At 44.3% G+C, this 13,618-nt stretch overlaps 7 protein-coding genes across 7 annotated transcripts; 5 read left to right on the top strand and 2 right to left on the bottom strand. All coding sequences in view use genetic code 12, as the record gives it.

Annotated features, from left to right (window-relative positions):
* Nucleotides 1-355: 355 nt before the first annotated feature.
* On the top strand, nt 356-2,311 carry PSO2 (Pso2p; the record flags this gene model as incomplete). The annotated part of the gene is made up of 1 exon (XM_001485673.1): nt 356-2,311. One exon carries the CDS (start codon nt 356-358, stop codon nt 2,309-2,311), a length of 1,956 nt encoding a protein of 651 aa, XP_001485723.2.
* A 237-nt stretch (nt 2,312-2,548) lies between these two features.
* On the bottom strand, nt 2,549-2,884 carry RPC11 (DNA-directed RNA polymerase III core subunit; the record flags this gene model as incomplete). The annotated part of the gene is made up of 1 exon (XM_001485674.1): nt 2,549-2,884. The coding sequence occupies one exon, from the start codon at nt 2,882-2,884 to the stop codon at nt 2,549-2,551; it is 336 nt and encodes a 111-aa protein (XP_001485724.2).
* Nucleotides 2,885-3,044: 160 nt separating this feature from the next.
* Nucleotides 3,045-5,378, top strand: PGUG_01396 (origin recognition complex subunit 2; the record flags this gene model as incomplete). The annotated part of the gene is made up of 1 exon (XM_001485675.1): nt 3,045-5,378. One exon carries the CDS (start codon nt 3,045-3,047, stop codon nt 5,376-5,378), a length of 2,334 nt encoding a protein of 777 aa, XP_001485725.2.
* A 94-nt stretch (nt 5,379-5,472) lies between these two features.
* Nucleotides 5,473-7,971, top strand: AKL1 (serine/threonine protein kinase; the record flags this gene model as incomplete). Its single annotated transcript, XM_001485676.1, has 1 exon — nt 5,473-7,971. One exon carries the CDS (start codon nt 5,473-5,475, stop codon nt 7,969-7,971), a length of 2,499 nt encoding a protein of 832 aa, XP_001485726.2.
* Nucleotides 7,972-8,073: 102 nt separating this feature from the next.
* PGUG_01398 (tetratricopeptide repeat-containing protein) lies at nt 8,074-10,842 on the top strand (the record flags this gene model as incomplete). Its single annotated transcript, XM_001485677.1, has 1 exon — nt 8,074-10,842. The coding sequence occupies one exon, from the start codon at nt 8,074-8,076 to the stop codon at nt 10,840-10,842; it is 2,769 nt and encodes a 922-aa protein (XP_001485727.2).
* A 1-nt stretch (nt 10,843) lies between these two features.
* Nucleotides 10,844-11,824, bottom strand: PGUG_01399 (uncharacterized protein; the record flags this gene model as incomplete). The annotated part of the gene is made up of 1 exon (XM_001485678.1): nt 10,844-11,824. One exon carries the CDS (start codon nt 11,822-11,824, stop codon nt 10,844-10,846), a length of 981 nt encoding a protein of 326 aa, XP_001485728.2.
* A 698-nt stretch (nt 11,825-12,522) lies between these two features.
* PGUG_01400 (uncharacterized protein) lies at nt 12,523-13,614 on the top strand (the record flags this gene model as incomplete). The annotated part of the gene is made up of 1 exon (XM_001485679.1): nt 12,523-13,614. The coding sequence occupies one exon, from the start codon at nt 12,523-12,525 to the stop codon at nt 13,612-13,614; it is 1,092 nt and encodes a 363-aa protein (XP_001485729.2).
* Between the last annotated feature and the right edge of the window lie 4 nt (nt 13,615-13,618).

Consider the following 13,618-nt stretch of genomic DNA (forward strand, 5'->3'; position numbering starts at 1 on the left):
CCAGTGTACCAATTGCTTATAATTTGGTTGGCTTTCAAATACTTAGGGCCTCTGTAACACCAAGATTTATCTACATTGAAGAGCTGAGCAAGGGTACACTTGCTAAGTTTGAGCGGAAGGTTGGTGACTCCTACAGCCAACCGAATCATAGTCCAATGGCCCCAAGCCAGAAACTCGTGTCACCGAGCAGAATACTACGGTATTTTGGTCTGAGGGCTGAGATTGCCAAAATTGGTAATTCCTGCTATAATCTAACAACTTAGTCGTTGATTCCCCATATTGCTTCTTCCTGCATTTTGGGCGATGAGATGAGCGTCGAGTGTGGGGTCAATGCTCCGGTGATCTTCAACACCATATGAACAATGGACGAGGAAGCACCTTTAATGGGTGTATTTTGGAGTTTCCTGGGGTAGCCGCTGACAAATTCAACTGCAACGCTAGTATATTTTTGCTCAGTCATCACCACGCAGACCACACTATTGGACTTCGAAATCGAACATTTAACAGACGAGTTTATTGCTCCAAAGGAACCAAGAAACTTTTGGAGAGCAACGAGTCATACAACCACATACAGCATCTAATAAGAGCCTTGGATTACAATCGCCAGTATACTTTGAACGTGGAACAAGACAAGGAGATTACTCTGGTCGTTGTGACTTTGATCCCGTCTTACCATTGTCCTGGATCTTGCATGTTTTTGATAGAGCAAGACGAGAAGGCTGTTATTTATACTGGCGACATCAGAGCAGAAGACTGGTGGATTAAGGGCCTTCCGTACAATCAATTCTTGTACCCTTATACATCTTCCAAGCAGCTAGAAAACATCTATATCGATACCACATTTGCTTATCGAGGAGAACCATACGCCAAGTACGCTACGAATTCAGATGCTTTGAAAATATTAGCTGGAATACTTGCTTTGTACCCGAAAGATGATCCTGAAATTCAATTTTATTTCAACGATAGCGTTTCTGGATTGGACGAATGCTGGATCAAACTAGCATATGAATTTGGGCTCGAAATACATGCTGAAGCAACAAACAGCAAGATCCTAAATGTCGTTGAAGTCACGGAAACATTACCCTCGTACGGTGGTCGGCACACTTTCACTCATACTATAGAAGGCACAAAAGCTCCACAAAAATCAAAGCTACATGCCTGTGGAAGATACTGGAAATGCACTGAACCCAAGGCGAAGTTTCCCGTCTCAATTTGCCAATACTCGGACTTCAATGTGGTAGATTTTGCTGCGGCTTCTATGCCAATCAGAATAGACTCGATACATGGAGTCGACATAGAAGGCTTGAAAAAAATTGATACAACCGCAAAAGGGAACAAAATTTACAACTTCAAGAATCGAGTGTGGCTTCTTTCACAGGATGGTACGGAGCTTCTTCCTGATAATTTGAAACTCTTGTTCAGTCGCCATTCGTCTTACGAAGAGACTGTCAATTTCATGAGTATATTCAAGCCGAAACAGGTCTTTCCGTGTTGCGAATCCAGACAAACATGGCTCAATGGGTTTACCGTCAAGCGTATATTTGGCAGCGTATGTTCGCCTGGAATGGAATCTTCCTACGATCAGATGATGGAGAGAGAACACGGAATGCCTCTTTCTCAAATTACTGATCGAGAAGTGAAACAAGTCAATCGATGGTCAGTGGCAGAATGTGAACAAGAGCGGAAGTTTGTAGCTGGTTTCTACTCAAAGCTTGACCAGAACCCTGGAAATGGAAAGCTGTTAGCATTGGAGTATGCGAAAGATTACAGAACCAATACTTATACTGGTGAAGTCGCCAAAGATGCCAAAAACTATGACTATAAGGTTCAGGATTTGGTTGCGGGCCGAAGAGAAAAGTGGTATTCCAACTTTATTGAAAACTGCCAAAACGAATACTTCGAAATGCTTCAATATGGCGAGCTGTCGGGAAGCAAGAAAGATGTTCACTCATCCAGCATTTTCATGCCCAGCTCCTCTGATAACGACCTGATCCCTAGTTCTGCGGTGAAAGAATCCATGAGAAACTTAAGCGAATTACTGAACATGAAAAAACGACAGCCTTATTTAGTCCGAAAGCCCAACTGTCGCAATCTCGATATGCGAACCAGGTCGATGGTGTTTTCCAGCTTTGACTCTTTCGAGATGTCTTTTGCAGAGAATACGACAACCAATAACAATGGCAACCAGGTTCTTTTCAGGTCAGGTAATAAGTTCGACGCCGAGAGTGTTGCGTCAATCAATGCCAAATTACGAGGAAACCCCGACCTATGGAGCCTGACTCCTCTGACTAAACTCACCTTGAAACCTTGATCGTATCCTCATTACTACTTTCTATTTAACAAACTTGCAAGTCAATACCACAGTATCATCTCGATACTAAATTTTAGGGCCACATAGCTTTAGAATCACCTAATACTATGGATTATCACTCCAACACTTTTTGATATCTCAGTACTTTAAAATACCATTTCACTTCTCCGAAGTATTACTTCAACTCTTTCAATAAATCCTTTCCCTCTTCTCCTTTCCTTCTCCTTCCCTTCCTTCTCAATTCTCTCTCCACTGGTGATTACACTTGACACATTTGTAGAAAGTCGTCATCGGCTCATCAGCAGATCGTATTTGCAATTGGAAAAAGTATGCCTTGTCTCCGCCACAGCTGTCAACAGGACATTGTGCCGCGGTCTGGTCCACATTCTCCCACGCTCCATCTCCTCCAAGAACATCATCAACCTGCTTTCTTGACAAATTCTTGCGATCGTACATCTGTAATCCATTGATCTTGAACTCATATGGACATGTCGTGCAATACAAGCGATTGCAGCCATCTTCACTCAGCCCCACAAGCAACATGTTCGAGCAGTATGGGCAAAAAGAAAGCATGGCAAGACCGGGGATCAACTACAAACGGTGCAACAGTCGCAGGCTGCGATGGGCATCGGCAGTTGAGCTTGGTCTGTGTACAGGATTTTTCATAGCGACCAGTTCGCGGTTGGATAGTTGGAGACTTGCAACGCGACGACAAGGTGCTTGACCCATTCCTATGCCATCATCTGAGAACAATGGAACCTCCCAGGATGCTACGGATGTACATTTGAACACACCCACCAAACAAAAGCGCACCAATGCTAATATAGAGGGCAGATATTTCTCTTCACCAACCAGTGCTCGTCGAGGAATCCTTCGTTCTGGTACAAAGAGCCAAGGTGATGTGCTGATACTGCCTCGAAACGGCTCCAGCGGCCGCTCCGAGTCCAGGTCCCCGAGAAAGAGGAGCTCTAAACTTGAATTGGAACAGATATATGATGAACAAGACGACCTTGAAGAAGCAGAACGAATAATTAACGAGTCTCGAAACGAAGAATTACACGAAGAGAATAATGAAGAGGCCGCAAAACACCCCAAAGAATACAAAGACTTTCATTTCGAGGAAGATCTCGCGGATGTTGAAGAAAAAGAGTACGGTCTGAACGAGGACAATGATAAAAACGATGAACACAAAAATGACGAAAATGACGAAAATGAGACGGAGGAAATCCCTCAAAGCGGGCCAGGGATACGCCGAAGACCCCGTAGAGCAGCGAAAAAAGCGCTTGAAGCGGCACGAAATGCATATTCAGATGACTATATGGACTCGAGTGAAGAAGCAGAATTCAACAGCAGTGAAGCCAGTGACGACAGCAACATGTCAGACGTAAATGAGGGTAGCGATGACTCTACTGTGGAAACGGCAAGTGACGACGAGGCTGTGTACCAAGAACCGATAAAACATAAAAGAGGACGACCACCCAAACGAAGACGAGAGAGTGCAGAAGAAACCGAGGTAGATGTGATGGAGACCGAGCTTACGCCTAAAAGACGAGTTGGACGTCCGTCCAAAAATATCATTACGGCCAAAATTAAGAGCATATTTGAGCAGGATGATGAGATGCTAGGTGTTGAAAAGTCGCCTTTGAAGCCTATTGCTACAACAATTGCATCACCACAGAACCGTAAAAGGGACACAGATATATGGGCAGAATTTGACAAAATAAAGACCGAAGAGGACAAAACTCCGTTTGTGATTAGTGGCATTGAGAGCACAGAGTCTGAGACGAAAAAAGACCCTAAAAAATTTGTTCCATTTCCCGAACCCAAAGTCAACGCCAAAGGGAAGATAGACCCAGATTATCTTCGCAAGCATCTACCTAATATCGATTTCGAAGCCAGAGGAGCAGATTTAATGGACGATCGGTCTTTCTTCATGGAAGGCACCGAAGGCTATTTTGAACAGCATAGCATGCGCCCAAAGTTGGGGCGAAGTTCATTGGCTCTGCTTGCTCCAAATGTGGAATACAGTGACTTCATATTGTATAACAAACTTCCCCAGCTCATCAAGCAGAGTGCTATACAACAATTGGAAGACATGCACAGGGCCCTATATCACCAGTGGTGTTTTGAGCTCTCGGAAGGATACAGCATAAACTTTTTCGGATTTGGTTCTAAACGGCAGATGATCATTGATTTCGTCCAAAACTATCTTCTTGAGTGGATTGCAGGTCATTTCGACACAGAAGAGACGAAGGAAATCGAAGCTTTCATCGTCAACGGCTACAATCCAAATACTCAACTCAAGCAACTTGTGTACGAGATTCAGTCAATACTCGTCCCGAAAGAAGTACAAAAGAAGCTCAAGTTTTCGAAACATATTTTTGAAACGATTCCATTGATGCTTAAGTACCTTGGTTCAGTCAGACCAGAAAAGGTTATTCCCCGAGCAGTTGTTGCAATTCACAACGTCGATGGCCCAGCTTTTCTGGATGAAAAAACCCAGAGTTTACTCTCGCAACTAGCATCTCTCCCAGAAATCTGGCTCATTACCTCGACTGACAATATCAATGCATCGCTCTTGTGGGATCTGTTCAAGCTCAAGAATTTCAACTTCGTTTGGCATGACCTAACCACGTATCAGCCATATACCGTGGAACTTTCATTTAAAGACTTACTTAACACGGGCAAATCGACCAAGTTTGTTGGTACTCGAGGTGCTAAATATGTCTTGAGCTCATTGACTGTAAATGCGCGGAACTTATACCGAACTCTCTTAGAGTTGCAAATTGAAAATCTCACCAAAAATGCAGCCAGCGAAGCTGCCAAGGCAAATCTCAAGGGAAATCTCAAGTTGGCAGTTGGTTTCAAACAGCTATATGACGCTTGTAGCGAGCAATTTATCACCTCCAATGAGATCAGTTTCCGCACCATGTTGGGTGAATTCGTCGAGCACAAAATGTGCAATTTGAAAAAAAATTCATCTGGAGGAGAGGTGGTGTTTGTTCCGTTCAGCTACGACGAGATGAGAAAGCTACTTTCCGAAGAATTTTCGGTGTCCATAGATTAGCTTACTGTGCCATAGCCTTGTAAAACCGCAGCCGCACACCCAGCCGTCTGCGACAATCGCACTCGCATTTCAATTCGTGCCCCCAAGATTCACCATGAGTGGCTTTCCCAAGCTCCCAGATGGAGCACAGCTTTCTGTGGGATCCCACAAGGTGACAATCGTGCGATATTTGTCCGAGGGAGGCTTCGCTCACATTTATGAGGTTCAAATAGCAACGGACGATAAAAAAGGAAGGGTCGGCTGCTTGAAGCGTGTCATTGTTCCGGATAAAGGAGGTTTAAACCAGCTCCGAAAAGAAGTGGATGTGATGAAAACACTCCGCAAATCACGTAGTATTGTCCAGTACTACGATTCCCATGCCGAAAGGCTTGATAATGGCACATACCAGGTATTGGTTCTCATGGAACTTTGCCCCAACAAATCGCTTCTCGATTATATGAATGCCAAGATTAAAACCAAGCTCACGGAGCCGGAAATCCTCAAGATCATGAAGGATATTGGCATTGGTGTGTTTGAAATGCATAAAAAGTACTTGATCCACCGAGACATCAAGATCGAGAACGTGCTTATAGACGCCAAGCACAACTTCAAGTTGTGTGATTTCGGCTCCACGTCTCCCCCTATCCCTCCTCCGGCCGACCAGAATCAAATGAGAGTGCTAGCACACGATATCATGTACCAAACGACGCCCCAGTACCGTTCTCCCGAGATGATCGATCTCTATCGAGGATTTCCCATAGACCAAAAAGCGGATATCTGGGCCCTTGGTTGTTTTCTTTACAAACTATGTTACTACACTACTCCCTTTGAGGCCCACGGCGACATCGCCATATTGCATGCGTCGTTTCAATTCCCCCCTGCTCCAGCTTACTCAGGTGACTTAAAGAACCTCATTATCATTATGCTTCAGGAAAACCCTGTCATGCGCCCTACTATAGTCCAAGTCCTCATGTTAGTGGCCAAAATGCTTCACGTAGACTTTACCGAGTGGAAAATCGAGGACATTTATGCTACTGGAGAATACAACTTCCACGCACTCAGCGAATACCAGAGACAGCGCCAAGAGGAGATGATGAAGCAACAACAAATGTACTACCAGCAGCAAAGCTGGAAACCAGACCAACACAACCAACAACAGTTGAACCATTACAATCAATACAAACCGAGCCAACCAGCACAAAAGGTGCACGGTCACCTTATCCCACAAAAGTCAAGATTACCCAGCCAAGAAGAACCCAGCCAAGTCAGTGAGGCAATGCCAGATACTGTGGGATCATTGGACAAGCAGCATTCATCATCCAGCTCAGACGGCTTTCCTGAAATTGCAGATCTCGATAACATCAACGAAAGATATCCATCAGTCGAAAATCTTCTTGCAGATATTAACTCTGAGAAACCTTTGGAGAGGTCCAGTAGAGAAGGGACCGATAAGACAGGAGAACTGCACAAGAGCTACGGATCAAGGGCACTGTCCAAGCACAGTGTAGAGGATAGTAGAAGCCATATACCAACCGTCAGTCCTTCAGAGCCTCACTCCAATTTATATCAAGAACCCTCGCAGACGAAACCAAAACATAAACTCGACAACAAGGAAGCATGGGAGACTCATAAGTCGTATATTGATAAAAATGCCGAACAATTGGCTGATGATATCTTTGCTCGTCCCCATTCTACAATTCCTAATCAAGAGTCCAGAAAGAGCACCGAGCTTCAACGTACAGTTTCTGAAGGAGCTGCTGTCCAGGCGTCAAACTACGACCTTGAAAATGATTTCGTTAACGATTATGTTGACCAAGAGCCGGAACCTGAAGAGAAGAAAGTCCAAGGATCAGTTCAAGGTCAAGTTCAAAATCAAGGACAAGCTCCAGGTCCGAAGACAGAGGAAAAACAGCCCGAATTGGGTGCTGGATTTCTGCCATCATTGGTACCAAACACCGTTTCAGTGAAGCCTGTGCCCGTACCGAACAACATGGCTCCATTACAAGCTAGTCCTGAGATGCATGCTATGAACTATTTCAGTCCCGCTCAAGAACCATCTCGAGTCCCCAGTCTTTCACGCCACCGTCATTCCAGCAGCAATATTGGATCTAGCTATGAAAAGGATGCACCACCGCTTCCTACTCGCAAAAGCGCCAACCCATGGGGCAGCTATACGCTTCCCAAAGTTGACAAACCAGATGAAACACAGTTTGAAGCATTGCAAATAAGCACGCCCAAGGAGCACGAAATAAGACTGGCAAAGCATCAGAGCAAGAATTCTGCCGCGGATTCCAATTTAATCGATTTAGAAGTTGGGTTGGAATCGTCTAGTTCAAGCATAAGCGGTCCAGAAGTAATGGATGGAAGAGACTTGCACCTTGCCCAGGGACCTTCATTAATTGATCTCGATATCGAGGAAACGCCATTGCCCGATAAACCACATTTCAAAAAGAGGATCTCTTCTGCCCAGGCTCCTGCTTCGATGAGTCTTCAAGAAGAGGTGATTGATTTTGCGTCTGACGACGAGAACCCCGATAACCAGTCGAACATGAACCGGTTGTCCATTAGAAACTCTCTTTCAAAGAAAAAGGCCAAGGAACACAGAAAGAGCTAAGTAGAGTTACCTTTCCTATTCTTATAGACTCGAAAGCGTAGTTTCGCGCGAATCGATGCTCATCGAAATTTTATTTGTAGTTGGTGAGCAGAATTAAAGGCTATGGCAGAATTTTATAGACACCTTCTTTCCCAGCTCTTATTGTTGGTGCCTGCCTCCAAGTTCCAGCCGCCCTCTTCAGATGACCCAGACCCTCACACAGAGGTTATTGACGTAGTTAGTGCAATTCTCGCTGGCAACTCGGGTTCCATTTTCACAGATACTAGGTATAAAGGAGTGTTTTACAATGCTAATGCTTTACGTGTGTTATCCCAGTATCCCAATATAAGCTTGAAGAGTGCATTACACGGCTATGTGGACGAAATTATCAAGTCTGTGGAACAGAGCTCTTCGACCGATTCTCGACTTTTAGTGCAATTAACTGCAATTGTTGCATTGCAATTATTCATCCAGCTCAATTTTACTGGACCAAATGTTGACTTTAAGGCTCACGAGCTCTTAATGCCCCATGCTGACTACGAAAATTTGCACTTGGACCTCATAGACTTGCTCACCGTTGAGGGCCAACAGGCATATGAGCTTATGAATGAACCATTGCTTTTCATTATAGCCAGTTTGATGTTTGAAAGATTGATGAATGTGGGACCACAGTACTCGTTTATTGGCAAAGATATGAACGTAGAGCTTGACCAAATGGTAGAAGCCACTAGACCTTTGGTCGCCAATCCAAGCATAGAAGACGCTTCGCTTTTCTGGTGGAGATCACGAGCGTTGCAAATCCACATCTCGCTCCTATCAGAACCTCCAAGTGTTTTGACGAGTATATCGGCACTTTTGCTCGGTCCTTCCACGGCAGAAGTTTTGGCTCATGGAAATGACACTCTTCTGTCACTTGTCAAATACGAGTTTCTCATAGAAACCGCTCGAGCCAGCATTCATTCATACACAGAACATTTGGCTACCTCACTTTTGGCGAGAGCATCAGAGGTTACTGAGTTGCAATTTGTGTTGACTGGAGCTAAGGCTAAACGAACAAAGTTCCAAACATTCACCACATCTTCGTTGGTATTGCTAGCAAAGAGCAAAGGGTCTACTTTACTCGATGAAGACACGGCCGAGGAACCAGCAAAGTTCAATTTGGATTCAGACCTTCTTCTCGAACGTCCACAGTACGATGCTCTCGAAGACATAAAAGAACCCGTTTCTAAAAAGACCAAATTTGAAGATGAGGACCAGAAAAACGAAGTTCCGCTCTTGCCTATAGCACGTCACCAAGACCAAATTCCTTTGGAGCTTTCAGCCTTGGATCCCAACGATCAACCCGCATTGAACGACTTGGACAACCTTCAGCTTTTGCTCCGTTTGATGGTGCTTCGCCAATCTTCGCCAGCTAGCAATTCGCTTGTCGAAGAAGAGCTCATGGCAATTGTGAGCAGAGTCATATATCAACCATCGAAATCTGTCAACTGGGCCATTTTTGGAAGGGCGTTATGGGAGAGATCACTATTGGAAACAAGCAAGGCTCGGACCGTGGAAAGAGGAATATTACAGATGACATCGTTAGTTGAAGAAATCGGTCTCAAGATTAAAACCAGGCTTTTGCCTCAGGAAATGGAAGCGAACAACTCTTCCCCAGCTGCTTCTCGGCTCCGGTTCATCCACCAACTTCCGTTGATGCCACAGTGGACCATGGACGTTAAGTTGGCAGAAAAGTACATGTCTTTGGGAGTGTTGAAGTCTGCGTTGGAAATCTACGAAAGACTTCATTTGGAATGCGAAGTGGCACTTTGTCATGCTGCGGTTGACAACGAAACTGAGGCGGAAAACGTCCTCTTACGTCGTTTAGAACAGCACCCCAACGATGCCAGAGCCACATCAATTCTCGGTGATATTCGCCAGGACCCTCAGCTCTGGGAACGAGCCTGGGAAATTGGAAGGTACTCAAAAGCAAAGAACTCGTTATCGAGGTATTACTATAACCCTCCAGCAAATTCTGGACTTTCCAAAGACTTGGAAGCAGCACTTTTACATATGAGTGATTGTTTGAGGGCCGACCCACTTAATTTTGAAAATTGGTTCTTTTACGGCTGTTGTGGACTCGAAACTGCAAACTACGAATTAGCATCGGAGGCATTTACTCGTTGTGTTTCGTTAGATGACTCGAATTCGCATGCTTGGTCCAACTTGGCTACGGCGCTTCTAAGATTAGACAAGACCAGACCAGCATTCAATGCTTTGAAAAAGGCAATGGTGAGTTCAAAAGAAGGTAAGCGGTCTTGGAGAATTCATGAAAACTTTGTCATTGTTGCCATGAAACTCAATGAATGGTCTGATGTCTTACAAGCGACCAGAGAATTGATAGACATGAAAGAAGGTGGAGAGTCAAGTATCGATATTCCTGTCATTGAAAAGTTGGTGGAAATTCTCGTGGCCACAGATTATCCTAAGGAGGGAGAGAGATTGACTCATTATCAGAACTCGTGTATTGATTTGGTGTGCAATATGCTTCCTAATGTAATTACCAACTCTGGTAGATGTTGGAGAATTGTTGCTCGAGTTCATATCTGGAGAAAGAAGCCATGGGAGGCATTGGAATGCTACGAGAAAGCTTATCGAGCGGTATCCCAAAAGCATGATTTGAGTACCAACGAAACCATTTGGAATGAAGCTGTAGAGGCTTGTGAAGACTTGGTCGCAGCATATGAGTCTCTTGGAGAGCTTCCAGGCAAACATGGAGCCGACGATTTAGTGTGCAAGGACTGGAAATACAAAAGCAAAACGACAATCAGATCGTTAATGTCGAAGGGAAAGCTGATGTGGGAAGATAGTCAAGGCTGGGATCGCTTAATGGCGCTCAAAGAAAACTTATGAGTTAGTTGAGATCATTGATAACCTCGATAGTATCTAAAGCGAAAGAGGCCAATCTGATACTTGGTTCTGGTGATTGAGGTTTTCTCTTTTTGCGGCTAAGTTTTGGCATTGGGGGAGGAACATCAACTGCCGGCTCGAGAGACATGGCTAAGAAATTCTTGACATTTGACCAGTGTTGATAGATACTCGAGTTCAAGTTGAGGAAAATGCGGTCAATGAAAAGGACAAGATACCAAAGTGATTTTCGACTAGGATTAGAGTGTTCAAGTTTCAACACGAAAATCATGGAATAAATTGCAGCCAACGTATAAGAACTTCCAACCAATGAAACACAGATACACATATCTGCATAAGCTTCCACCATTTTCACCGGCACTCGAAGATAGTCGTAAAGAGGTCTAACGGCAACACAAATTTGGACTTCTGGACTTAAGTGATTGAGCAAGTAGTGACTCAAATCTAGCAATGAATGGAGCATTACTGGAATCACAAACCATGGTTGCAAACCGGCATGGACTAGCACCAAGCTCTTCATAATGTAAAGGCATGGACTCATGGCCACAGGGGTCATTATACAATGTTGTGGAGGCTCATCGGGTAGATTGTGCTGTTCTAGGAAGTAATACTTGGTAAGGACCATGGCATTTGTGCTGAAATAAAGGTGGTACACAATCCCACTAAAGTTCTTACTCAAGAGAGTTGTCACCGAGAGAATGATAAGTAGCACATTTAATGCAAGGAACAACCGCTGGAAGAGTATATTCGATTGACTCTTCCATTTTTCAAGGGTCTGCTGTCTAATCAGACTCCGTATACATTTGGCACACAGGTCAAGTTGACGGAAAAGCCAACGGCAGAATACAAACAAACTTTCAAGTTCAGGCGCAAATCTCATAACATCTTTCATGGTTGGACTGTGGAGAGGATAAACCCTTGGCATAGTAGAAAAAATGTTTGGATCACAAATGCAATTTGCACCCATGCTGCACAATGCGGCTCAGATTGTCGAGGTGCATCGAGAGGAAGTAAACGAAGTTAAACAAGGTTTACTTCCATGCAGTAGTCAGTATACAGAAACGATCAAGTTGAATTATGGAGTCTTGAAGTAACATGTTACAAATTGTAAAATGTTGCATTCATTACTGATTGTTTCAGATGCCTTACTAGGCTCGAGCCGCAGACTACACAGCCGCGCTAGACCTTTGTAACATGAAATTGGTGTCTGGGTTGTGATTCAGGGGTATTGTTTGAAGAACTTCAAGAGAGATCTGGTTCTAATTTGACTGCATTGTTTGGTAGAATAGAATAAAACTACAAAAAATTATTCTATATAATCTTTCAAATCTGTTTCTTCCAATATTTCCAGTAGAACCTTTTTGGCCAAAGTTTGCCATTGCCGCTTCCAGCCTCAAACTCCTTCTCTTAACTCTAATATCACCACCGTAAAACCATCAGCTTTCCTCTCACACTTTTACCTGTTTCATCTGTCTTCTCTGCCCCATCTCATTCGTCCCGATTTGGCAGGTGCCATTAGTGCGCACAAAATCGCGATCCCGCGAACAAAACCTCGACACCTGTTTACTACTTGTCCCAGCTGTTTACACCTTTACCCAAGTCTTGCGGTGTCTTTTATTCCAATAACATACACTCGCGTACTCTCTCTAATCACAACCTTCGCAAATGAGAATGGTGGACGACAAATATATCGGATTAGCTTTGGCCATGTCTTCTTCCTTGGCCATAGGAACATCTTTCATCATAACAAAAAAGGGCCTTATGGACTCCAGTGCCCGAAACGGGTCCGATATGAACCAGGGCCATGAATACTTGCAAAATCCCATCTGGTGGGCCGGAATGATCACCATGGCTATCGGAGAAATCGCCAACTTTGCCGCGTACACTTTTGCTCCTGCCATTTTGGTGACTCCCTTGGGAGCCCTCTCTGTCATTATTGGAGCTGTGCTCGCTGCTGTGTTCCTCAAGGAAGAATTGGGGACATTGGGAAAAATGGGATGTGCAATTTGCTTGATGGGTTCGGTGATCATTGTGTTGCACGCACCGCCCGACAAAGACATTCAAACTGTCGACGAAATTTTGGGATACGCTACTCGTCCAGGATTTCTCTTCTACTGCTTTCTTGTGACTGTCTACTCCCTTTTCGTCATCTACAAAATCGTGCCTAAATACGGTGAAACAAACCCCATGATTTACATTTCCATTTGCTCATCGGTGGGCTCTATCTCTGTGATGTCCATCAAGGCGTTTGGCATTGCTCTCAAACTCACGTTGCTGGGTAATAATCAGTTCACACACGTTTCTACCTACCTTTTCATCATGGTGGTGGTGGTGTGTATTCTCACACAAATGAATTACTTCAATAAGGCTTTGGACCAGTTTGATACCTCGATTGTCAATCCGTTGTACTACGTGACATTCACCACATTCACGCTTCTCGCGTCGTTCATTCTCTTCCGTGGATTCAATACCGCGTCTGCCATCAACATTATCTCGTTACTTATCGGTTTCCTTATCATTTTCTCTGGAGTGTATCTTCTCAACATCTCACGCAAAGATAACGAGGGAAGAACAAGAGAAATCTTTGGTATCCACTCGTCGAAGGACATGGCTCCATTAGACAATGGAGTAGGCGGTTTTTCGTCGATGAGAAGGTCGATGCAACAGAGTCGTGATTATGACGAAGAGACGGTTGGATTACGCCGGTTTGATAGTTTTGAAATTGGAAGCGACGAGGATGTTAGTCACAGGAGATAGACAC

Source organism: Meyerozyma guilliermondii, genomic scaffold, assembly GCF_000149425.1.
Source record: "Meyerozyma guilliermondii ATCC 6260 scaffold_2 genomic scaffold, whole genome shotgun sequence".
Classification (NCBI taxonomy): domain Eukaryota; kingdom Fungi; phylum Ascomycota; class Pichiomycetes; order Serinales; family Debaryomycetaceae; genus Meyerozyma; species Meyerozyma guilliermondii.